The following is a 26,134-nucleotide window of genomic DNA, read 5'->3' on the forward strand; positions in this document are numbered from 1 at the left end:
ACTGCCAGTTTCCAGATTTTGCGTGTATGTCGGTCAGAGCGGTGAGTGGGGGAGCAGGGAGGGAGGAGGTTGTCTCTTTTTGCTTTTATTTGTTGACTGGGCAGAAATGTGCTGCTGGTAATTTGAAGGGATTTTTCTTTTTTTACTTTCTTTTTTTATTTTTTATTTTTTACATTGAAGGCCTGGACCTTTTGGTGGAAAGGAAAAATTAGGAACAGAAATCTCATTTGAAGCAAATGCCACTCATACTATTATTTTTCTCACCTGCAAGCCACGAATGCTACCTGTAGTACATAACATAAAAAACAAGTGATAAGTTCACGGCAGCTTATGTGGCAGGTTTGCTCACTATTTTTTCAGCACTCCATTTACTGGTTTAGAGGATAAACCTTTTGTGCCCAGTATCTCGGTTGCCACGATTCTTGGCCTAGCTGATTAGTTTTTATTTCCTTTCGTTCCTTCTTATTCTGGGACCTGAGTAACTTCGAGGAAGTCACTCCTATTTCTTTGGCATTTTTCTAAGACATAAGACCGTCTTAAGATTATTCACCTTACTTTAACCTACACAGCTTTCGGCCTTCAGAGTGGCCCTTGGTTTTGCCCCTTACTCCTACCTCAGGGCACCCCAAGCATGGCGTTGTTGAAAAGCTGAATGATGATACTGGATTCTTTCTCTTCTTCCTCCTCCCCAGAGCACCCTAAAATGCTCTAATTCTTAACTGTTACCTGCACATCCAGGATGGGGGGCGGTGATTGGAAGTAGGGGGCAGGAAGTAGTCAGTAAGGACAGCAGAGGGTTCTCGGGGTGCACGAAGTAGCCAGGAGGAAAGAGGAGGAGGCAGGGGGTGTGGGCTGGCCCTGTCGCACCAGCCAGTCTAGGGAGCAGTCTCGCAACTCCTGCAAGAACGCTTGTTTCCACAGAGCTGTGTTGGAGGACTTTTCCTGCAGACTCGCCCGCCCAGCTCTAACTGGATGATTTTATCTCCTCGTCTTCCCCAGGGTCAAGGGACTGCAGCATGGCTCTGAGCAACGGCAACAGCGATTTCGGGGTTCTGAGCCCTAGTGGCATCGCGGCGGGGGCGTCCCACCCCAGTCCCCTCCCTGCCTGCGACGGAGACCCCGCAGCCCAGCAGCTCACCCCTAAAGAAGCATCAAGAGCGAAAGTGAGTCCCAACGGATGCCTGCAAGTGAACGGCACGGTCAAGTCCTCCTTCCTGCCTGCAGACAACCTGAGAGCGACTCCGCTGTTGCCCCAGTGCTGCCCGCCCTGCCCGTACCACCATGCGTCCATGAGCCACAGCGGCCACCACGAGGGCGCCCCCGAGGCTAGCCCCACGCCACCTGGGCCTCTGGCTGCGTGTTGCGTGCAGGCCCCGTCCGAGTACTCCGTGGCTCTCTGTCCCCACCACGCCCCGGTGTACCAGACCGCGTGCTGTCTCCAGCCCTCTCCATCCTTCTGCCTGCAGCACCCGTGGCCTGGCCACTTTCAGCATCAGCCTGTGCAGCGGCACATAGGCGGCCTAAGGTGAGTGGTTCCGAGTGTGCCTGCGTGTGCTTTTGTAACCCCGCGTGAATGCGACTGCCGGCGGTGCTGTCCCCAGAGAGGGAGAAATGTGCAGCAGACAAAGAAAACCAATGAAAATGCATATTTTGTGGATGGTGTAAAGCCTACTGAAATGCAAATAACATAATGTTGTATCTGTTTTATCCATTTGTGCCTTTGTCCACCAAACCGGCCCTCCCTGCTCCTGCTCCCTGTCTGCTAGCGTCCCTGCTAGGCCTTGAGCTGCGAAGTTCAGTAAAATGTTTTTATCAGTACTAATTTCTGTTATTAAACATGATGAGGCTGCCTAAACAAGAGACTTTGATTTTCTACTATTGATAATGACCAAGCGTTGTGGGGGGTGGAAAGCACAAAACCAGTTACTGCCTTGTGGTTCCTTGTGGCTGAACGCACAATGTCCCTTCACGTGGTGCGGGTGACTATGTCCCTTCACGTGGTGCCGGTGACGACGTCAGGTGTTGCAATCAGGTGAAAGCAACCGTTCCTTCCACAGCAGATAGATGTCACACGCAGCATAGGACCTAAAAATACTTCTTGTAAAGTATATGCAGATCTGGTAGACTGAAAAGCACTAGAAAATTCTCGGTCATTTTCAGGTCTGCTTCACATCACAGCCCACGGTTCCCTCATTGTGAAGTCACGTGCGCTGCAGGTGAGCACTGGCGGTACATTTCATCAAATACCACGAGCTTTACAGTGACCACGTGTTGTTTTACATTTCCAGTGTAAACAGTTTTAAAAGAGAGAGAAGAGAACGCTCTCTTTTTAAAATTAGGGTATAATTTACATACAGGGAAATGTCGTTATCTTAAGCCGGCAGTTCGATCCGTTTCAACAGGAGTGGACGCCAGTGTAGCCCACAGCTCGGTTCACTGTGGATCGTTTCCCTCGCCCCAGAAAGTTTCCTTGCGCCTCTTCTCAGGCACGTCTCTCTCCTCCCCTGAAGCAGTCACTGTTCTGGTCACTATACGGTTGTTTTGCCTGCTCTCAATTCTACATAGAATTTCTTCCCTCTTCCCCTGAAGCAATCGCTGTTCTGACTACCATACATTTGTCTTGCCTTTTGTCAAACATCTCGTGAATGGAACCATAGTGTGTGCTCTTTGGTGTCTGGCAACTTTGACTCAGCTAATTGCTGTGTATTAGTTTCCCTCGTTACTGCTGCATAGTAATGCATTGTATGCATGTAGCAAACTCACTTTTAATTAAAGAGTCAGCTCTCAAGACCTGGGGATGTAAAATACAGCCTGGTGACGAGAGATGATCATACTCTATTGTGTATTTGGCAGTTGCTAAAAGAGTAGATCTTAAAAGTTTCATCCCAAGAAAAAGAAGCTTCTGTAACTGCGTATGGAATGGATGTTAACTAGACTTTCTCTGGCGATCATTTCACAAGAGGCCACTACAAATATTGATTCATGATGTTATATACCTGAACCTAATATAATATATTGTTATATAGTCAACTATATCTATGATGTTATATAGTCAATCACATATCAATTTTTAAAAAGACAATCAGATGCAGAGAGGGAATAAGGAATAAATGTATTTCACCTGTATAAGGTTTTAGATGCTATTGAGATGGTCTGGTTCGACTCTACGAAGAGAGGAAGAGAAAGATGGGGGAAAGGGACAGGTGGGTGGGGGAGGGGTCCCCAGCTGTGTGTCTACATTTTCTGAATACGTTTTTCCGTGTCAGCTGTCATAGTCTTTCAATTACAATACTGTGATGAGAACATGCACCAAAGCCATTTCTTAGATTTGACTTGACAGTCCTGTGTCACATGATCAGCTTTAGACACTTTCTAGTTTAAATTAACTTGTGTAAGTAGTTCATGTTGAAATTGCGTTGTCATAAATATTGATGTTTTTTCATCATACGTTATATGGTTGCAGAGCGTGAGATGAGGTAGATAGTTCTACATTCCGAAGCTGATTCCTCCTTTGAAAAACACTTCACAAAATATAAAAACTACGGGCAAGTAACCAGTTCTTCCAATGTGGCGAGCGTGTCAATATTTCCAAGGCTTAGCTTAGCATTTCTCAGAGACCTAATTTTAAAGGAACAGGAGTCCTGTGTACGTACAACTTTAAATTAAACAGAGTGGCATTAAAAAACACACTCATAAAAATGCATATTTGTCCATCATGAACACTTGTAGAAGAAACTGGGATAGTATGGGAAAAATTTTTTGTATTTAGAATTTTATCACAGGAATCTCAGCCTTTTGATCAGCTTATGACTTGGTAAGGGTGGATGCTGGTCACATTGCTGGAAGGTGCCTCCAAGGTCAACGGCCTCAGAGTAACAGCGTGTGCCGGCCTTTGGCGCTTTCAACTGCGGTTGCTCCATGTGCCTGCACCACTGATGGGCCGGCTGGCTGGTACTTTGTCTTATTATTTTAAGTTTTTATTTGTTTATAAAGCACTTAAACCATAGAGCATGTTTTAAAGAGTCCAGTAGAAAATCTAATTTTATCCCATCTCATTTGCCACTTCCTTTCCATTGTTCCTAGTCTCATTCTCTTTCCCCCGCCTTTTGTAATACAGTAGGTTTGCTCTCAGCCCCCCTTGAGTCTGCAGGCTGTAATAAATCTGTCTAAAAGATTCATGCTATCATTCACCTCTGCTTTTTAAAATTCTCTATTAATCTTCTGATTGATACAGTTCAGATCACCTTTAGTTTAAATTCCACTTATCCCCCAATAATAAGTGGTTTAAATAGATCTTGTTTTAACGCCTCTGGCTTTTTCCTTTGTACATTCCTGTCCCCCTCACCCATCACTCAGCCATTCACGAACATTGCCAGTGAGAGCCCAAGGAATTCAAGACGGCCAAAGGTCGCCTCTGCCCCCCATGAGACAGGGCCTGCGCCCACCTCACCAGGGAGCTAAAATACAGAATGCGTCTGAGAAGAAGTTTTGTATGCGGGGGAAACAACAGAGAACTCCGGGAGTTCAGAGGTGGGAAGGATCCCCGGAGGAGAATGTGGTCAGGGACAGTCTGACTGAGAAGAGAGAACTCAAGTGACCTTCAAAGGGTGACCAGGACACGATAAAGGACTGGACAAGGCAGACCAAGGAGGGGATGTAGCGCTGTAGCTGGAAAGCATGGAAAAGTGAAGTTACGTAAAGAGAACAGGATGGCCAGAGGGGAGGGGTCATTTGGATGGTCACAAGCGACGCTAGCTTTCCCCTACTCACCATCCACAGCGCAGTCGAGTTGTCTGGGAGGCTGCGTGCTAATGGTCTGCTCCTCATCCTTCAGAGGTCTGGAAAATGTCTCTCAGGGCCCAGTCACATTCCATGTGCGCTGGTTGAAGCAAACTATTCATTTGGGATCTTCTTATTGCCATATGAAATGGAAAGGGTAATGGTTTATGACAATTAATAAGGCGTTCTGCATCCAAAAATAGCATACAAAATTTCTAATCCAAACTGTACTTACCCTTTAATTTGGTGTTGCAAAAGAAATGTGCCTGATTGCACCGGAGGACTTCGTAAAGGGTACTTGGCAATACCACAGACTCATTATCATGCTAGGGAACCTGTGATAGTTTTGGGCAGTCGCCAAATGCATTTTTATTTCCCTGAAGGTGATTTCGGGGACAGATGGTCAGTTTGAATGTTCCCTGTGGCACCTTGGAGGAATTACAGCTACACAGAGTTAGGAGGGCTTGGCACTGGGGAGCCAGGCAACCCCCGGCATTAGCTCAGCCCCTTAAAGGTTAAATAAACATTATCACTATACCCTCCCATACACTGTAACCGTATAATTTTTTTTTTACCTATATTTCCTTTCTCTTTTGGTTCTTTATTAATTTTCCAATTCTGACTCACTTTTCTCAGAGGTTTTCTTTTTTGTTTTCCCTTAGGACTCTAGTTACTCTCTATGAAGGGGACTCTGTAGAAACAAGGGTTCTTGTCTTAGGTTAAAAGAGGTAGAAACTGCCACTTGAAATCTTGTTCTTCTGTATATGTTGTATCAGAACGTCCAGGCATAACATCATAGCTTGGAGCGTCGTTTTCCGAAGCGTCTTACTTTGCTACACCTGGCCTTCCCCCTTCCTAAGCCTGGCGGTGATGTTATTGTACTTAGCTAGGGAATTTGAACCAGAAATCACTTTGAACACTTCATCAGCAACGCAGCATAAATCTGGGCATCGACACCAACCCCAGAGTCTCCGATTCGCCCAAATCACCAGACTCAACCCAGATGGCCTTTCCAAGACGTTGGAGCAATGAACGGGGAAATTCAAGGCTAGTTACTTAGCTATTTAGCAAGTAATTAATGAGTACTTACCAAGTGTTAAGTGCTGGGGACAGGGTTAAAAATGGCCACATTGGCCCCCCAGCTTCAAAGACTCGGCAGTAATGTGAGCAGGGGAAGACGCCTGGGTTCAGCTCCGGCCTTCCATAGATATCAATAGACTGTCTTCTTCGAGGGACAGATATTGACCGAACGCTGTTGGGTCCCCCCGAGCACAGAAGTCAAACACCAGCACTTTTGCAGGGGCACAGCCGGTTTACCTATTAACGCAAAGAGAGAGCCAGGCGAGAGTTTCTCAAATTCATTGCCGCCTCTTTTCCCCTCTTAGCGTGGAAAGGTTACCAAGAGCTAAATAATCATTTGTCTTTGTTTATTGGTGTCCACTGTGACCTGTCCAGGACTGTGTGACGGGTGTCTTCTGCAAGAAGAGCTGGACGGACTGCCTTCTTCAGGCCTCTGCTCTTCCCTAGTGCCCAATACAATGGAAAAGTCAGCTCCTCAGTCACACCTGGTGCATTTCAGGGGCTCCACAGACACCCGTGACTCGTGGCCACCACGTTGGACAGCACAGACACAGGACGTGTCTGTCACCACAGAAAGTTTTGGGGGACAGGGCCCTCTTTCTTGGCTGTTGGAACAACCTCCGTGGCAGCAAATGGAACACGTGTGATATGGTGGAGTAAACGGCAGTATTTGACAGGGAGCACCATTTTTTGTAAACATAGTTGCATGATTACTTGTGTTCTGTTTAAAATATAAGAAAGAAATGACAAAACCCCCAAATCCCTTTCCTTCCTGAAGCCCTATATTATAAATACAATCTCCAACATCTTCCAGAGGCCACAGTTACGTCCGCAGAACCACAGCCTCATCATCATTTACATCAGTCCATAGGCACAGCATCTGCTGACTTAGTCCGTAGTTGCCTGGGCTTTTTGGAAGCACATCTAAAATACCAGTGTGAAAATAAAGGTTTTCTTGAAGGCAGATGAGTACTGCTAGCCTGCAGAGGTGGTCATGGACGCTGCAGTACAGCCCTCACATCTCTTAATCCTATCGCTTTCCTCTCTGCACAGCACCGGGTAGTGAGAGCGTGGCCCTTAGAAGACATACAATGCACTTGAATCTTGGCTCTGCCATTTGCCAGCTTTGTGGTCCTGGGCAGGTATTTCGGCTCTCGCCGCCTTAGCTTCTGTCTCCACAAGTACCAGCCACAGTGGCCAGTGTGCACACAGCACGATGCCTGGAACCCAAGCGTCGTCTCCTTTCTCTTATTGGTTGCTTTCATTGTCTGCTCTTTTTTTGGTGGTGTTCTCTGCTGCCTGGGTGAATGCCGTTAATATTATTTTAGAAAACGAGTCATTCCTGCATCCTGGTTCAAGTTAGTATTGCTCTCCATTCTTCTTTCTCGACCGCACAGTTCACCCCATTGACCTGCAGGGAAGAACAAGTGGAAAAGATGGTCACGGGTTTGCCTTCCGAGAGGAAACAGGGGCCGCTGAGAATAAGTGGGCCTCTCCAGCCCCAAGGACTCAGAGTCCTTACACTAATTATATAATCTGATTACGATAGTTAGTTTTAGAAGTCTGGTAAGATCAAATCTCGATTTCACTGAAACCAAGATTTATTTTTACTTTCCTTAAAGTAGTCCAAATTAACTTTTTAAAACAGGATAATATTTGTAAAATTTAAAATGTTCCAAGCTTGCCTGCCAAAGCAAGTGTGCTTGGCAGTCCCACGGAGTAAAGGCCTATTTTATTGGTAGGACTTCTTTGAGAGACTTTTATGCTGTAAATGAGCAGACTTAGAGTGCGCTGTGCCTCGTGGAATGCGTTGCACAGCCCGTAATATATTTCAGAATACAAGCCTTGGTCATCTTTTATTTTAACAATAAATGTCAAGAAACAATGCCCTTCTTATTTTATAAAGTTAATTAGTATAACATTTTGCAATGAAGTAATATGTCCTTCACCCACTTTCCGTATTCCCGCTAGGGTGTGTTTAGCAGGTACTAGAGAGTGAAGAAGAACACGGAAATGCTTCAAATGTTCCCTTTTCCATTTTGGCTAAAAATAAAGTTTAAATAAGTAAAATATTTGGCAAACAATAAAACGTAAAAGACATTGCTGTGGATCGGCTACATCTCTTTTCCAGGAAAAAAGGAATTATCTGTTGTATCTTCTTCCCAAACTCAAGTGGATTGTTAAGTGTAATTTAAGAGAATTTATAAAACTTACCATTTACAGGAGAATTTTGATTGCTGTCCTATTTTGTGTTCTTTTCAGCAAAACTGATTCTACAAAATTACATCTTGTTTTTTTTTTAAACATACAAACCAGGTAATTAACCAATTGCTTGGTATTTTGGAGTTTGAAATACAGCCTACTGCCTGGGACATATTTAGAACTCAAATATTTGTTAAATGAATTATTATAAAAAAATTATCAGGATTTCTTTTTAATTCACAAAGCTTAAATTGTTGGTTTTTTAGAAAAAACCTTCACAGAGTGGTCGCTGCCAGCAAGCAGCTTATACTCTAGTAGGAGAAAGATGATGGAGGCGAATATAAGCACGCTCTCCGAGGACCCAAATCAGAGTCCAGAGGGTTTTGTGAGTCCCCAAGAGCGGGGTGGAATCCTAGGAGAGCTCAGAGAAAGCATCATGGGAGAGGGGAGGGTCTTTCGGAAAATAACAGGGGTCCAGCTGCCGGAAGTGTGGGGACAGGCAGCCTGGAGGACTGAGAGTGGGAGCAAGTGGGAGGCAGCTGGGTAAGGCAGCTCCTTTGCCTGGAGAAGAAGCCAGTGGAGGCCTCCCAGGGCGTGGTGCCCACTGGGTTCATCTTGCTCGACCTTGGAAGGTCAATACACTACAGTCAGTCAAAGAAGGCTGTTCCCTACAAACAGTGGGTTCCGACTGTTGTGTTTTCACTTATTTGTTTATTCATTAAGCATCTAATTCAATACCTAAGTACTTCGTGTACAGTAATTATAGAGTTTGAACACCTGTGATTCATTGATATTTCCCTAAGCTTGTTGAACCACTTCCTTTTGTACTAACATGTTATCTCGGGGCCTAGCAAGGTACCAGGCATTTAGTAAACAGAAATTAATGGTTGGATGCACTGAAGAAAGAATTGAGCATCAATCAAGCCCTTCTTCTGTAGACCTTGATTTTATGATGTTTTCATTTAATAATAAAAATCGGTCACCCTTGGTCCAGTATAATGAGATATTTGCCTAAGAGTCGGAGAAGGTTCAAAGGCTTTGTTTCCTTCCAGAAGCTGTTTTATTATTGTGTGAGTTTATTTTGAACATACCCTATCACGTCCTGTAAGTTCCCCAAACCCCCGCCATACTCTGGTTTCTGATTTTTAAACAAATTACAGCCATGCTCATGAAGAGGAAAGAAAGAAAAGCTGGAGGCCCACTCCACTCCCACAGTTCCCAAGCCGCTTTCACGTTTGATTCTGGAGCCCCTTTGAGAAATCCCGGGAGGGGCCAGGAGACCCAGCGCCTGGGAGAGTCAGCCCGGAAAATCCTTTCTGTTTGCACAGCCCTGGCCACCTCCTGGATATTTGCAAATCTAGGATAAGTGACTTTATAAGCTATCAGCAAATTATAAAGCTGGTGGATGAAACAAATTCCTGGGTTAGAGCTTGGACTTATCTTTGTTCCTATGCACTTCATGGATTTAGAAGGGAGGATAAAATGAGAGCGTCCAGGACCAGACGTGATGCCTGATTCTACGTGAATCTGCCGAGGCGTCGGTTTAGTTAACTCAGTTTGCGTTCTCCATTGGAGTGGTGTAGGCCTCAGTGGATCCCAAAGAGTCTGAGAGTCAAGCAGGATGCTTTCTCTGGGAATGTGAGCAATTTACTGTTTTGTGTGCCCATTAAGAAGTGGCACTGGTGGACCGTTAACACATTCATCCCTTCAGAGCCTATTTGTGTGTCTGTGGTCACCAGGGCCTGCCCGCTGCCCCCTTCCGAAAACACTACTTTCATTATGTCACGCCTCTCCCTGCTCCGAGATCTTCCACGGTCTCCCCAGACTCCTTGACCTGGCATCGACTGTCCCCTTAAGGGATGGCGAGTGTTTGGAGAAGGAAGGGTGTTCAGGAGGAGGGACTCTCTAGCCCTGGACAGGAACCAGGTCATGGAGCTCAGTGACTAAGGTTACTGTAATATGGGTTTCCCCCAGCACTTGAGAAGTTTAAACAGAAATCTGATCAATGACTGTGTCTTCGTGTCCACTTACACTTAATTGACAGCTGGACTCTGATCATTTTGGGGGGCGCCTGGCCGACACTGAATATTCTGGGCCTTTGTCTTTTAGGTAGAGTGGAGGACTTTGTTTTGTAGGTGTCAGCCACTGATGGGCCTACCCCATTGGCCCCAGAAACTGAAACTACTTCATTGCAAAGCCATCCCTAGGACAGATGTATTTAAATGTATTATTTGGTTGTTCTAATGTCCCCGTCTAACACAGAGGTAAATCCTCTACGTTAAGCTTCAGATTACATGGATTTGGGTTTTTTTTTTAACTTCCTTACCTCCTCCCAAAGCTTAAAATTCTAGTGCTTGGTATTCTGGCTTGAGAATTTTAGATTTCATTCCAGCATGCCACGCTCTTAAGTTAGTTAAGTTTAATAAGATTTTTCTGGCTTTCTTATGAGCTTTTCTTGGATCTCTTAGTAGTGATTATTATCCACATCTTATTAAGAAAAGTATAATCTGTACTCTTCATTTAGCGTGTTTTGTACAGGGCTGACGGCAACGGACTGGCATGGAGAAGCTCAAGTTGAAGGACAAGTGCTTTATAATTGAGTGTACCTTGAACATGTGATGTATGGGTCTGTCTGCTCCATAACCTCCAACTCAACCATGCAGAGCCAACTTCTGGGGCTGAGGGAGAATGTGTTCTTTTAACCCAAGCTACTTTTCAATCAATCATTTAAAAATATTTTTAATTACCCAGTTGTCCTTTCAGAATTCTAATTGCTTTAAACTCTTTCTTAAAAAAAAAAAAAAAAAAAAAAAAGGCACTCAGCCTCCGCTTTGGGGGTGTGCATTGCACAGGGCCAGAACCATGTGGGGTGTTGACCTTTCCTGCTGCCCCTCCTTGTTCCGCCTTGTAAGTGGCAGAGACAAAATGTGTTTGAAAATGCATTTCCCATGACCTGCCTCCCTCGCCTTTCAGTGACTAGCAGAATAGCTGCTCTCTAACAGTGATCTGTTAGGCCTTGGAACTCTCGTTTTAAGGAGAAATAATTCATAATAGAAGAGGAAGATATGCTTCTGGCCCAGTTTTGTACAATTCCTTCCTTGTTTACTGAAATAACTAAGAGAACAAGAGCATCTTTTTTTTTTTTTTTTTTTTTTTTTTTGCTTGCTTCTTAGGGCCAGGCTCCACTAATAAGAGAAAAGAAAATTTGTAACTTAAATTGGAACTCAAGCTTTACATGAGAGTCGGATATGTTCCCGCTTTTTAGGGGGTTGAGCCTGAGTGGGGCACACAGACTCACGTACCTTACACACAAAACGTATTTTTCTTAGAATACTGGTATTTTTCTTTTGCCAACAAATTGGTTAAGTTGGCATGGGGCTTTAAAGTATGTGCAAAATGCACATTTTTTGTCATTGTTCACTGCATTGTCTTATCACATCTCTGCAGTATTCTTAACGTCTCCAGGGGGACATTGCAAATTGTTTAACAGCTAGACAGCAGGTGAGTGTTCTCAGCTAAGCAGGAGTAGCCACTGAATGGCGAGTGGGCTTTACAGTAGATAGAAGTGAAAGACGGCTGCGGGGACAGCCCACGCAGGCCATGGGTGCGTCTGGTGATTATCTGCATGACATGTGATTAGTAATGAACTTGTATGGTGCTTACTACTGTAGCAAGCACTCAGTAATTGTTTCTTGAATGACTGCTAAAACATTAAAAAAGGTTTTAGTCAAAATAATAATAATAATTCATTCTTTTATGTTTGAGCTGCACGGAGATGTGACTAAGAGGAAAGACTTTAAATCAGCCTGACCAGGACTCACTTCCAGGCTCCACTGCTTGTTACTAATCACTTAATTAATCCTTTGCACACTTCAATTATAGCTTCTTCATCTGTAAAATGATGGATTCCTTGGGTTGTTTTCAGGATTAAAGAGTGTGTGTAAAATATAGCACAATATCTGGTGTGTAGTAAGGGCCCAGTAAAATCATTAGTACTCTATTATAAACTTGCGACTTTATGCGAGTCAAGTCTATTTTCTTTACCAAAGATACAAGTACAAGGCCCAACTAAGTTCCACTTCATAATTTTTAAAAAATCTTTATGAAGGAGAAGGGCTAGTCCACGAACAGGTATGAATGACCCATGGACGAGGACAACAGGGTGGGGATTGACTGTGGGAGCCGGAGGGGGAGGGACAGGGCAGGGGAGAGCAACGAGGGAAAATTGGGACAACTGTAATAGAACAACAATAAAAAAATAAATAAAATACACTGACATGAACATGAAAATAAATCTTTACACTCATTTAGGAATGTTTTAGAATATTTTTAGTAATGATAAAACAGTGTTAAAATTCTCAGGTTATTTTGTTATAAAAGTACATAAAGGAGAGACTCATGTGATGGAAATCATTTACCCCGTCCCAGCTGTTAAACATTTAAGATCTCCCTTTCCTGCCTGTGTCTCTCACTGTAATGGACGTCCCTGTACTCACAAGAGCATGTCGGACATTTTCATTGAAATGTTCTGCCCAAGTATCGGAGGAGAGCTCCTTGAACTCCTTAAATAAAGCACGTGCACCTTCGTTAATTATACTTAAGTAAGCATTAGACACTTAATATAACCAGATATTGTTGACTCAGGCAAGCTCTTGAACTTTGGAAGAAACTAAAATATAAGGAAGCACAACAATATGGATTTTCAAATAATCTCTTCAAAAGTAGCATAATGATAGATAACAGCAGCAAGAGCAGCTTCGCTATATATAGATCAAGATGCTCTGTTGCTCATCAAAGGCCTTTTATAGGTAATCTGAGATCTCTGTAAGTCATTTGCACAGACATTTCTAAAATTTCAAGCAAGAGATGAATGAAGACTCAGCTAAGAGTCGCCCATTTAAAATGTTACTGATACTTCATTTTTATGTATTTTCCTAAACTGGAGCTAACTTGAATTTTAAGTGTCTACGGTTCTCCTGAAACTTTTATTTTTGGCTGTCCTAAAAAACGTGATTGTTTAAGGAAAACTAATCTACGAAGCCTGAATGCTGGTTACCTCTGGGGGCAGGGTACGATGATTGATTGGAAGGGGTCCAAGTGAGCTTGTGGGGTGCTGGGAAATGTCCTCCCTCTGTCTCGATCTGATCAGCGGTTCGTGGATGTGTTGTATACATATGTAAAAACCCATCGAGCTGGGCGCTTCAACTGTGTGCCTCTTACTGAAGAGCTGGTGAAATAGAAATAGTTTAAGAGGATGACATAAGGGATTTAAGAATCTCCCTTTTGATCCTTTCACCTTCTTGGCCAGTCCGTGGCCACTTGGAAGTCAGGGGCAATATTCTACTCATTTTTATGTTCCTGGTTGTGTAGTAGGAGGGAGATGGGAGGCAGGAGGAAGGCTTGAGGGCTGGTATACTCACCTCCTCCAAGGAGAGTTTCTCCATAAACCCAACTCCACTCTGAGCCGCCACCGTGAGGTTCCCACGTTTATTTATGCTCCTCTTGACCTGCAGATAGCAAAGTTAAGTTGCATTTTTTTTCAGAATCTAAAAAGGAGAGCGTCTTGTGACATGATCACATTCGTGCGCATATCCTACGCCACGCCTTCCCCCTTATACCTGTCAGCCTCTCATCTTCCTCGTGTAGTTCTCGAGAAGACGCTGTACCTTTCTTCTTACTGCTCAACACACACGAGGTGAACTGGAACTTTTAGGATGGAGAAGAGATGACAAAAGCATGATTTAAGGATGCTGAGGAAATAAAGGGCGTCCATAGGCAGCCTTCCTTAGGGAGACAGTAACTCATCTTTTCCGTCCCTCTGCCAGATAGTTTATCATAGATGCGAGCCAAGCTTATAAAAAGATTTGTTTTCCATATGGAAGAGCCAGATTTGGAGCCAGGAGGAAGGAGCAGAGGTGTTTTCAACATTTATGACAAGAAGGAGTCCTTGGGTTGTAACACGGGGAAGCCTTTTCCTCCAAAATACTTCAGTCTAAGGCAGGCTCTGCGAAAGTGGACTGTGCTCTGTCCGCGTAGAACTGAACGTGAGTTCGCACTGTAAGAAGTAGTCTACGCACAGGGAAAGTGTGTGGGAGTCTTGTTGTAATGGGACTGCCCTTGAGTTTCACGCAGCTGTTCCGTGATCAGGTCGTTCTGAATGAGCAGAAAGACTTTCTGAAATGTCCTTTAGGATTTTTGTTCTAGACTATAATTTCACATGTGCATGTCATCGGAGCATTAAAGCTCTCCTATTTGGTTGAAGTCCCATTTGATAATCTCTTCGGATCTTTCATTATCCGGAATTGTTTTCAAATAACAGATGCAAGAATAACAACCCATTAGTTTTCTAAAGGGAATTAGGATTTCCTACACATTCTGTCTTGGGACTTGGGACCTGTCTTGAAGCCAGAATAAAACAATGTGATTCTGTTAGAAGAATTAGATCAGTGGATCCACTCGGACAGATGAAACAGACCTCAGTACATGTAAAACCCTAATACATGAACCGGCTTGCTGACCCAAGGGGCTCCTAACTTCCGCCCAGCCCCCACTCTCAAGTGCGGCCAGACTAACATTCTTCTCTTCCAACAAGCCAGGAAATCGTGGGAACCCCCTCCAGAAGGTAGGAAGACAGAAAGTGGATCTCCCGTGTCCACATTACTCCCAGTTTCCCCGAGTCTGGCTAACAAAATAGGCACCAACTAACCGAGAGATTTCTGTCTCCGCCGTTGTCGTCTTGGGAGGACAGTCTCAGCATCCCACTTGTCGCCTCTGATAGTTGAACTCAAGGGAACAGCGGCTAACTAGCCGGTGCCAAACCCAAGCTTGTACTGGGCGGGGCCTAGGTGGTTCCGCCAGACCGCGGACATCCGGTCTCCTCGCCGCCCAGGTGCCGGTGGTCAGCTCATTCGTGTTATAACGTCAGAGGCTGTGTCTTTTAGGGAAATGAAGTTCTGGGCTCTACTTTCCTCCTTAAAACAGGGCTTTTCAGAAGGTGGTAACTGAAGCATCTCAAAGTCGTAGTCAGTGAAATGGGGCGAAAACTGACATCTGAATCAAGGATGACGCTTGAATTGTGAAAGAAGTCATAGAAATTACGAAACAAATGTAAGGCGCATGTGCAAAATATCAGGTTGAAAAACATTCCCAAACTAGGAAAAAAATATTTGCCACAATTGTGACGTTTCATGGCTTTCACGCAGACCTCTTATACGTAAACAGGAAAATGTATGGAGGGAAAGAGACATAAAGAAAGATGTCGGTGTGAGTACAGTTGAGTGCATGTGTAAATAAGTAATGGTAAATAGAATGGAACATTATACAGCTACTAAAAATGTTTTCAAAAGATTTTAATTACATGGGAAAAGCTCGTTATCCAAATGGATAACACTTCAGATGTTCACGATAAACCTAATTGTGCGTATTGAGGAACAAAGGGTAAAATACTGAGAGGAAATAGATCAAAAAGAATTACAGAGTTTAGATCTGTGTACTGAGAGTAAGGGTGATTTTAAAAAATAGAATTCTGCTTTTTCAGACAAAAAAACGAATGTGGGTTAAAATCAGAAAACAAAACCAACCATGAAACAAAATTTATCTTGTCATTAAAGCTTGGCTCCTCCTTTAAAAATTAAAATGCATGTTTTAGAATGGGCACAACATTAAGCAAAACAGCCTATTCGAGATTTTTTTCCAATGAAGATTTTACACTGCCTTTCTTGGATGGTGGGGGGAAACTCAGAAAAGAGGCTTTGGGAAATTTTAAAATACATCTTTGAACTTGAGCAGAGCTGTGTTTACTCTTCTGGGAACACCCATCGAGCTGGTGAAGAAGGCTGACCAACTGCTCACCTCCAAGGTGCCCTTTGCTACAGCGGTTCTTCTTCCTTTGACGCCTCCCTGCACGTGTGCCCCTCCCACCGCGATCCTCAGTGTCCTGTTCCTCCAAGTGCACACACAGGGGGCCCCGCCCCCTCCTGCCCCCGACCACGTTTTCATCAAACTGTTCATCCGGCCATTTACAACGCCTCTCTCTCTAGCTAAAGAGGGGTCATTATTTTTCAATGCATTTTAAGACACTGGCTCTTACCTCTTTTACAGGAGGGCTGCTGTTATTGATTATTCACATGAAATATTTCAACGTAGAATTTTCACTAGGGGAATCCAACTCCATAGCTTTTACCATGGCAGAGTGTTAAAACACGTGGGGATCTAAATGATCTGAGATTCCATGGGAGGGTACAGTGGAATTTCACAGCGGGGGAAGACCTTAGAAATAATGCAGTCCACTCTCTTTATTTGACAGGACAGAAGCCAGAGAAGTTAAAGGCCAAGGTGAACACCCATTTAGTACTAGGTCTCCTTACTTCTCACTGGGGTCTTTCTCATACATTCTCCTTCAAATAAGTTCCTAAACTTCGGTGTGGTGTTTGGGCATCGTTGGCTTGTCATGGGTTCGGGGGTTGCAGACAGAAGCCGCGCCTTGTGAAATGAGATGAGCTTATTGAATTTGAGGTGTCAGCCAAACTGCCCTAGTGCACACTGCCGCGTGAGAACACGGGGTCCCACCCCGGTGGCAGGACCCCCCATTCTTCTTCAGAAAATTGCCAGTTGTGCGCAGTCTCAATTCTGTTAAGCTTAGTTGTGTGTGTGTGTGTGTTTTTAACCTTAGCCTTTTGGCTGAGAAGAAGACCCTTTCCTATCTGTATTGTTTTTATAAAGTTCGTGTTGAGTTTTGCTTTCATCTTTCTTTATTAAAGCTTTTGACAGTTACTTAAGTTACTTAAATTTAATTTTTAAGCTAAAGGATGAATATGAGAAAATGTAGGTAAGGAAGAAAAATCATTTCACTATATATATTGTTGTTCTTAAAAGCATAACTAAAGAATTTCTGTAGAAGTGGAGGGGATGCTCTGTTCTCCTGCCTCGTAAAATAAAGATATCACAGCAGCTGCAAGGTATTGATTACACTGTTGGAATTCATTTTGATACAGTGGATTTTTATTATTTTTTTAACTCCCCCCATGTTTTTTTTTTAATAACAGGTGTGACTTTTAACCTTCCTAACTGAAACTTGTACAATATTGAGTGATTTTGTAAGGGGGAAATAATTTCAAATATGTGGGAAATGAATTTAAGAAAGATTAATGATCTTTCCTTATAATTTTGAGCTCGAATAATAGCTTTTTCATTGAGCAGAATGTAGACATGTTATTTTTAATTGAGAAGCAGCAAATACTGGAGAAGAAGACAATTGGCAAATGTATGAATTGTGATTGTTTATACTTCTGACCTCTAAGGCTTTGTCTTATTAATAAAATAGATAAAATCTTATTTTCAGAGATGCAAATAGATCTTCACTGAGGCTATAATTAATGTTTATTTAATTTGTACAGTTTGTAATGAAAATACAAAACATTTTACTATTTTATAGATAAGGTTCATGAAATTTTGAAAGTGGAGAAATATTTGTCTTTCTTATTTTAATAAAATTAGTGAAGTATATTTGTAGAATCCAGCTTAATGTAAGCTCCACAAATGTACTTATACATCTGTGCTATCAACCTCCAGGCTAACCTTTTGGACGACCTCCTTGTGTTGTAAACCGAATTGTCACTCACTTCACTTCGGTAGGCACTGCTACTATCTTAATTCATTATATACAGAAGCATTAAATGCGGTTTTAAGCATTTCTAATTATACCTAAGGTGCATCTTTATATGTAAATATTAAACAATAGTGAATGTGGAAATGCATTGAAATGTACATAGGATATATATGTGTAAGCCTTGGTTAGTCCAAAATTTCATCCGAATTTTTTCTTAGAACACCATACATGTTTCTGACAATTCATATTCATAGTTTCGATTCACACATTTAGAAGATTCTCAGAGGCTTTCTGAATTGTTCAATACGGAGTTTTTTCCCTGGCTTCTCTCTTGGCGCTTTAAATCTGGAACCTGGCACTAGCTCCCAACCCCATCTCCTTATCTGTAGGGTCTCCCCTTCCCACTTCATCCTGCATGTTGCCACCAAGTCACTCTCCTGAACAGTGTGTTCCTCCTATTCGTTCTTGCTCAAGAAACTTGTGCAGCTTCCTATTTGTCCTACCCATTCTGGTCTCCTGCTTTCCCCCCAAACAGCCCCTGCTGCAATACGCTGCCCTCCTCACTGTTGTGTCCCCAGAAGGCCAACTGATGCTCACGCTGCCGGGCGATGCTGGCTAGCATAGATCTTGGCGCACTGCTTCCTTTCTCTCTCCCTCTTCTTGATCTACCCCAAGCCAACCTGTCCTTTAAGACCTAGCTCGAATTCTACTTCTAATGTCAAGTTCAAGGGCTACTCTTTGGACTACTGTGTTCTAATATTACCTCCTTACTCCCCATGCACTTCGTGTTTGTACTACACCTTTAAGTTCTGATTATCTTCTTGTATTATTCTCTAGTTGTTTCTTGTCTGGAGGTCACATTTTCCTGGCAGACTGTCCCAGGCAGTGGTTCAAGCTCTGACCATGTAGTTTCTACTCCAAGCTCTGCTGAACCAGACCCCGGGGAAGGGCCTGGAAATGCCTGTTTCTAATAAGCTGCCCAGGTGACTCCGATGATGATCAAATTACTTGGTATCCCTTAACTGCGTAGCGAATATTTGAGTTGACAGAATGAACAATGGATGTCGTATTACATGTATGTTTAAGTTCTTTGAAAACTTATGATCTGTGTATAATGTTACTTTGGTTCATCTAGCTCAGTCAGCCAGAGTGCCCCATCCTCCTCAAATTCAGAATCAGTGGGAGGAGTTTTCAAATAAAATATTTCAGCCACGTATACATAAATGAATGCATATGGAACTTCCCTCGATAAAAATTCTTTTCACTTCTTATTATACAACGAATTCATGAACACATTCTCACAAAGAATTCAAAAATACCACAACTCACTCTTGATTTCTTCTCCCGTGGCAAACGGGGCTATCGATTTGCCATATTCATTCTGCACTTTTGAAATACATTCACATATTTTGTATTTCGTGTTTCCCGTAAACACAGTATGAACTGTTTTGAAATTCTCACTTTCTTTTGGCATTCTTTCCATATCAGCACGCGTGTGTGTATGCATTCATTCTGTATGGCATTCCATAGGATGGATGAACCGGCATTTATTTAGTACCTTCTATTGACAGATGGACATTTCAGTTGCTGTCACACTCTTCCCTGTTGTAAACCTCAGCGAACATCCTTGCATATGCCCTCTTGTGAACATGCGCCATTTGCTCTTAATTCAAGTTCTTCCTGCTCTCCCTGCCTTTTGATTTTGAGTTCACAAGTGGTGTCTCCTAGCCTGCGTCAGGTTTCCAGGCTGTGGCCAAAAAGTGCAGGAGCAAGTCAGGAGATTTGCCCTCTAGGCTTCATCCTCCATGGACTTACTCTGTGATCTCAGACCTTTCCCTCCTTTACATGAAGGTGTTAGGTGGGGTGACTCTTTGGGTTCCTTACAGTTCTAACAATCAATCTCTTACTCAGTTAGGCACGTGGGCTTGATGCCATTCATTTATTGTATTCAGCTAGTTGCGAGCGCCATTTGATCCTTGTAAAGTACATCATAAAGCCTCGCAGTGCTTATGCGTGAAAAGAATTCCACATAAAAGAAATGAGAAGACATATGAATTCCACATTAGTCGTCTGCACTACTTCTTAATGGGTGCTTCGATGCCATTTCTAGATGAACTAGTAGTGATGGTGGTGGTAGCAGGAGTCACAACTTTTTTCTTTTAGATAACATTCGATATTTCATAGAAGCCTGTTTTTCCTACCAGCTTATTTTTAGGTATTACCCACTTCTCCCAAATCCTCAGAAATTAAAGGACTTGCTCCGGATCATTCAGCTGTTTCAGCGCCCAGGCTTCCTCACATCTTCCGATTCACTGCTTTCACTATTTTCTTAAAGACAGATCCTGCATACTCAAATACTCATTTCATACACGCCGAATTTCTTTTCTGGCGTTTATAAAGTGTTTGGTTCTTATCGGGCGATCTTTAACCCTGAGCCCTGCACTCCCAACCTGTTCCTCCTGCCTCGTAGGTTGTTTTAGACCTTGTGTGGCAGTTGGGACTCTGTTCCTGTGCACAGTTTCAGACATCAGCGTGACCAACACTTTGAGGCAACAGCCCTCGAGCGATCAGGAAATGCATTGCGTAAGTCGCTGTGGTTTGTTATTCTTCAAATCACTTGACAAGACCATAACCATTTAGCTCTGGTGCATGAAAGATGAATTAGAGGCCAGGCTTAGCATGTCTGCAGGGTTTCTGTTTCATCCTCACAGTGGAACCCAAGTGTGCCGCCGATGACTCATGGGAACACTTAGCCATGAAGAGCGGTGGTGTTTTTGTTGGACGTCTTTTGAAGAATGCTCATCAGAGTACGCGCGCTTTACTCCACTGAACTGGAGTTGCTGCTCATAGAATATTTATGAAAAGGCAGCGTGGTTCAGTCAAAGCGGACTGTGGAGACTCAAAGGTGCTACCTGAAGCACTTTCTTACTTAAGTTTGGTCACTACCATGAAGAGGAAAGCATGTTTTCTTCCTATTGTTTTAGTTGTTCAGAACTACACAAAGCTGTTTTCTTTCCAGAGCTCTGCTTTTCCTGAGTGCTAGGAGGAGCTCTTTGGAATTGGGGAAAGCTGATACCGTCCCTCTGTAAGTTGTGGTATTAATCCTGCAGCTCTGTCAGCAATAGAATTCTCTAGACAGGTGGTGTGTTTTCACGTTTCAACATTCCCATTTTCCTCGCCCTTCCATCTCCCGCTGTTGCTCACCCCAAAAATTATTAAAAGAGAGAGAAAAGGTGAGGGACAGAGACTGTTGACAGTTTTTCCATTTTTTTCTGTTCCTTGTTAACTTTTTCCCTCTCACACTACTTCTTTTTTTCTATTACCTAAAAAAATTGTCCTTTGCCTCTGTATCGGCCCCCATGCCCCTCATTGTGATTATCCTGCTTGTACCTCCTTCTGAGAACTTCCAGTCCCATTGGCTGTTCCCTTGACCGATATATGGACATAAACCACACTCGCAGGTCACTGGGGTCCTGGAGCCGAGGTCCCCAACTGTTATTCCAGTTCTCAGGCGTGAAGTGCCAGGGGCCACTTACTACTAGTTACCAGTACCCGAGGTTGTCAGGGCCTCATTTTTAATTTTTTTTTAGGGCAGGGTTGAGCTTAGCCCTATAACAACGTCACTGTCCCCACTTCCATACAGAAATGCTTTCCTGCGTGGGAGAGAGTGACGGTCCACCTAGTCCTCTGGGAAGTGGGTACCACCCAAGCTTGGGAGGGTGTCCTGGACCACGCCAGTATCATCTGCCTTGGGGCTTTTCCTCATCAGAAAAAAGGCTAAAAACCTAACTAAAGAGCAGGCGGTGGTTCCTGCGTAAGATTATTATCTATTTGTTTGTTTATTGGTGTATGTTTTGACTGTATGTTATTAAAATGGGAAATAACCCTGGAAAAACCTTGTTTCTCTCTATAACAGAGGCTAGATTTATGTGTTTATTTTTACTACTTGTTCTTCATCAACATAAGTCTGAAGTTAGTGTGAAAAATCACCCAGCAGGTTTTACTAGACGGATATAAAAAGTAGCACATTGGGAAGATCTCACACATGGAGGAAGACTCCTTTTGACGGGAGGAAACGTGGGGTGGATTCTCTGCCTGCCTCCCTTCTCAGATATTTCCTGGTAAGAGACTGCAAGGGAAGAATTAAAGATAACTGCACGGCGAATCAAAGCGATTTCATGTGGTACCTGTAGCTGTGGTTTGCGGGTCTCAGACATCTGCCTGTCACGTCCAAAACAGCTTCAAAGGGATCTCGTGTTTTCCCGGGAGGTATCTCTGTGGTAACCTCAATTTTTCTTTTTCAATTGATGTCAACGATCTCTACTTACGGTCTCGAGTTTAACACAAAATGAAGTCTCTGCTCAAGCGGGAAAAATGCGGTGAATCTGTAGTCGTTTGTCTTTAGGCAGGAAACTAGTCACAGACCCGTGAATGTCTCAGTGGGAAAAAAAAAAAAGAGAGGGAGAGTTAGTGGGGGTAAGTAGAGAAAAAGAGAATGTTTACATTTGTTACAGCCCAAAATGTGTATGATAAAATATCATGTCTTTGCAACTGCTTGGGATGCTCTGTGGATCACTTTAAACCTAACGATAGCAAAATCTATTAACTTACGGAAATTCAAGAGGTGGTTTGGAGAACATGTAACTTCAAAACTGGGAGTGAAACATTAAGGCTTTGTGGCAAATCAAGTGATTTGCTTCTTTATTGAGTGTCTTCCTCTCTCGCTCTGTAAAAATGAATTCTCTCACATCTCATTGATAGCTTCACCATTGTTCAGCCAGCATGTTCTCTAAAACTCGCTGGATGTGGGGTAATAGAATAGATGCACGACTCTGCAGGTCCTTAAAACCATTAACTTGTATACTTAATATGAATTAATTACATGGTATGTGAATTATAGCTCAATAAAACTGATATTTTTGAAAATCAGTATGTCATTATATTTTGAAATATTATAGATTTTTTGGTAGATGTACCCCCCAAATTAAATGCTCTAAATGACTTCTTCAGTAGTAAACACGTTTATCGAAAGCGTTGCTGGCCGCTCGAGGGCAGCGGCTGTGCTTCCCCATCTCCGCACGCTTCCACCTCTGGCGACCAGCAGGTGTGCTTTCCAAACCTGTGCACACCAGCTGGGCTTGCCTTTGTAATTACGTCACTTAATTAAAATTCCAAGATAATCCATTTATGTATACATTCTAAAAGACAGGGTTATTTTTCTTGAAAAGAAAATTGTAGACTTTGGAAAGACTAGATAAAGGCAAATCGCTATGAAAAAATTGATATTGGATTAGGTATGAGAGAGACAGTTGTAAAAGATTTGGGGGGAATCGTCCATATTGAGATGTGTATTGTAGGCAATGTACTCCGGATACGGGCAAGTATCCTAAGTCCCCCCGAAGACGACACCGGAGACCATGCTGTCTGGTGTGGCTGCATAAGGAAGGGTGGCAGCTGCGTATACATTTATGTTACAATTTTTTGAATTTTTCACCTGAGTAAACCTTTCTAGTCATCATCAGATTAATGGTTCCTGCAGCATTGAATGAAAGCGCCTCTACTATAGGATTTAGAGGCACAGTCAGAATCTTACCAAATGTAGTCAAGGGGTGAAGGAGCATAGGATTGACCGATGAGAAGGGGCTGCAGTTACAAACTGTATGTGTGTGTACCAGAAGGAGAGAGAGAGACAGAAAATGAAGTTCACCCACGTAGATATCAATGTCCCCATGTTCTCGGTCTCCAGCAACTCCTGGCTTCAGAGCCTGAGAGAAGTAACAAGAGATGCTTATTCATTAATCCAACAAATTGTGATCTGAGAGTCACAAAGGGCTGCGCACTGTCCCAGGTTTTGGAGATGTGAAGTAAGATACGGTCCTTTTTTACAGCTTTAGTGTCTTGTTCAGCTTTTAGAAATGAATTCCCTTTACTATACCTATATGAAAAGAATGCAGTTTTTATTCTTCCATAAGGATGTGAATATTTGGTCTCTTATTTGTTCTTAAAGCACCAAGTTAGGCTGTTCTTACTGGGAACCCTGAATTGGACTTCCACATCTTCCAAAGGAAAGGTACTTCTTTTCCCATATGGCAGGTTAACGCTCTATGATGACCTCTGTGTTGTTGGTTTTCTATCCCCCTTGGTTTTACAGACAGAAACACACGGGACAGAGAGCATTAAATTAGGCATCAAGAGGTAGGAGTCCTCATACAGCTCCTAAGACCCAGAATGACCAAAGGCAGACAGAGGCCGTCTCAGCCACGGGCCTGGGGCAAGGCTGGACTCCATGTTCTCTGATTGCTTCCAGGGCTTCCAGTCTCTGAGGCTGTTCCTTCTCCTTGATTTTGATATTTGAATGGACTCACGTCCCTAATGAGAACATGTGAATCAGGCATGAAGTTCGGAGCATATGCCTCTTTCAGAGACAGGTTAATACAACGTGCATTCTAGAACGTAAGCTCCATGAAGCTTGGGACCCGGGTGGTCTCACTCGTGGCTGCTCCAGGAGTCAAATAACTATTTTTAAAGAGTGAATACATATATATTAGAAATGTGAATGGAGAGGGAAAATAAGAAAGAAAACTTAAGGTCTCAAAATAGGGTTCTTACTGTTGGAAGAATAATAGCTTGAAAGTAGAAAGATTAGAAGACAGATTTTTGCCTATTGCTTTGTTTCCTCAAAGTGTGGGACAGCCTGGTGGAAGATTTCAGGTGCGTAGACTGTACAGGTAGGAGATTTATTCATGTATTCAGCAAATATTTAAGTACCCTCCGTATCAGGGTGTGGTTATCGGACTTCTTGATCTCGTGACCCTTTACACTGTCAAAACTTAAGGAGCCAAAGAGCTTTTGTTTATATGGGTTGTAGCTGATATGTACTCTATTGGAGTTGCAACTGAGGAATTCAAAATGTTTAATTTGTTAACTCACTTAAGATAACAATAATAAGCTCTTCACATATTAACATAAATAACATTTTGTGAAAAATAATATATTTTCCAAAACAAAAAAAAATAGTGAGATGACTAGCATTGTTTCACAGTTTTGCAATTCTCTTTGATATGTGGCTTAATAGAAGACAGCAGGATTCTCCTATCTGCTTCTACAGTCAGTGTATTGCAATGTGCTGTTTGGCTAAAATATAGGAAGTTACCTGGAAAACCATATAGTATATGAAATTAAATAGAAAATCCAGCCTTACACAGGTATGGAGTTTGAAAAGAGAGGGTCTTCAGACCACACTGTGAAAACACTGTACTTGGGAACAGGGAAACAGGAGTAATGAATGTTGTCTGTTCACCGAATATTTACTAAGTGCTCACCATGTGCCAGTACATTGGGACAAAAATCTGGTAAGAGTAAAGAGTTTAGACGTTGGTGTTGAGTTGTATTGGAGTTTCTCTAGATGACTTAGCCACCTTATGGAGGTGATGGGGTGCAAAGGCTGAGAGGGAATAAAACACAGGGTGTGGGAAGAGCTGGTAGAAGTATGTGCCGATACTTGGTAAAGTGGTGGTGGAGTCAGATACTAAGAGATTGAAAGGTGGAGGAGCGGCTCCTCCATCTCAAAGAAGGGACACTTTTCGTACAAGAAAGTATCAATGTCCTATTTTTTAAAGGTGTTGGAGGATCCTTGATAAGTAAGGCAGCAGCTCAGCTTGGGGACAGGGATGTGGATTCTTGTAAGAGAGATGAGTGAGTCTGTGGCTGCAGACTGGGGCATGTTGCGCAATGTGGCCGATCCCGTTAGGAGGGTGTGCAGGTGCGTGCCGCCCAGCCGTGCCAGCACCCTCCCACCTGGTGGACCAGATGGCCACCATTCACTGTCAGATCCAGGTGTGCTGAAACTCTCAGCTCTCTCTCTCTTTTAACCCTTCCCAGAGTCTTCCAAAAGGAGAGAGAAGTGAAATGTTGAACATGTACACACTAAACCTTTATGTTATGGTGCTCTTTTTCTGATGGTGTTTCCTTTGCTTTTTTTCAGACCAGCCAGACCTTTCAAGTTACCAAAAAGGTAAAGTAACCTGGATCATCTTATTCACCGAGCATTGTACTTGCATGCCTTTCCCCTTCTGGTATTTTCTCCCCATTTTGCTGCTGTGTCCACCTTCCTTGTCACATTGTTATGAAGGCAAAATAAATTTCCCCTGAGCTGGCTGCTTGAGGAGCTCTTGTATCTCCAAGAGCAGTTCTAATCTCCAGGTAGCTTTACAGCCTTTCAATTCTGTTCATGTTTAATCATTCACATTTGCCTGATTTTTTGGCGTTCCTTCCCGGAATGGATTGGCTTCTGGTGCCCTCCTTGTTGAGAAGAGATAATATTCTGCCAACTCCCATGGCTTGAATTCGTGGCACATTTTTTTTTCAAACAGGTTGGCTATGTTTCTTCCTAAAAAGTCTGTTAGCATATTAAGATGGAGGTTTTCTTTTACATGGAAATTTAAAGTTCTGTGTTTTCAGTGGACG

The 26,134-nt window shown here is 43.0% G+C and overlaps 1 protein-coding gene across 7 annotated transcripts in view; it reads left to right on the plus strand.

Moving 5' to 3' along the window:
• The window catches only part of DISP1 (dispatched RND transporter family member 1), a 136,490-nt gene that overhangs the window by 90,719 nt on the left and 19,637 nt on the right, over window positions 1-26,134 (plus strand). For all 7 annotated transcript variants that reach the window (XM_071219580.1, XM_024575952.3, XM_045184473.3 and 4 more), the window contains 2 exons: window positions 1,000-1,525; window positions 25,653-25,682. In XM_071219580.1, the coding sequence (XP_071075681.1) occupies window positions 1,000-1,525; window positions 25,653-25,682 (556 nt within the window). The remainder of the gene's footprint in view (window positions 1-999; window positions 1,526-25,652; window positions 25,683-26,134) is intronic.

This window comes from Desmodus rotundus, chromosome 10 (assembly GCF_022682495.2).
Source record: "Desmodus rotundus isolate HL8 chromosome 10, HLdesRot8A.1, whole genome shotgun sequence".
Lineage (NCBI taxonomy): Eukaryota > Metazoa > Chordata > Mammalia > Chiroptera > Phyllostomidae > Desmodus > Desmodus rotundus.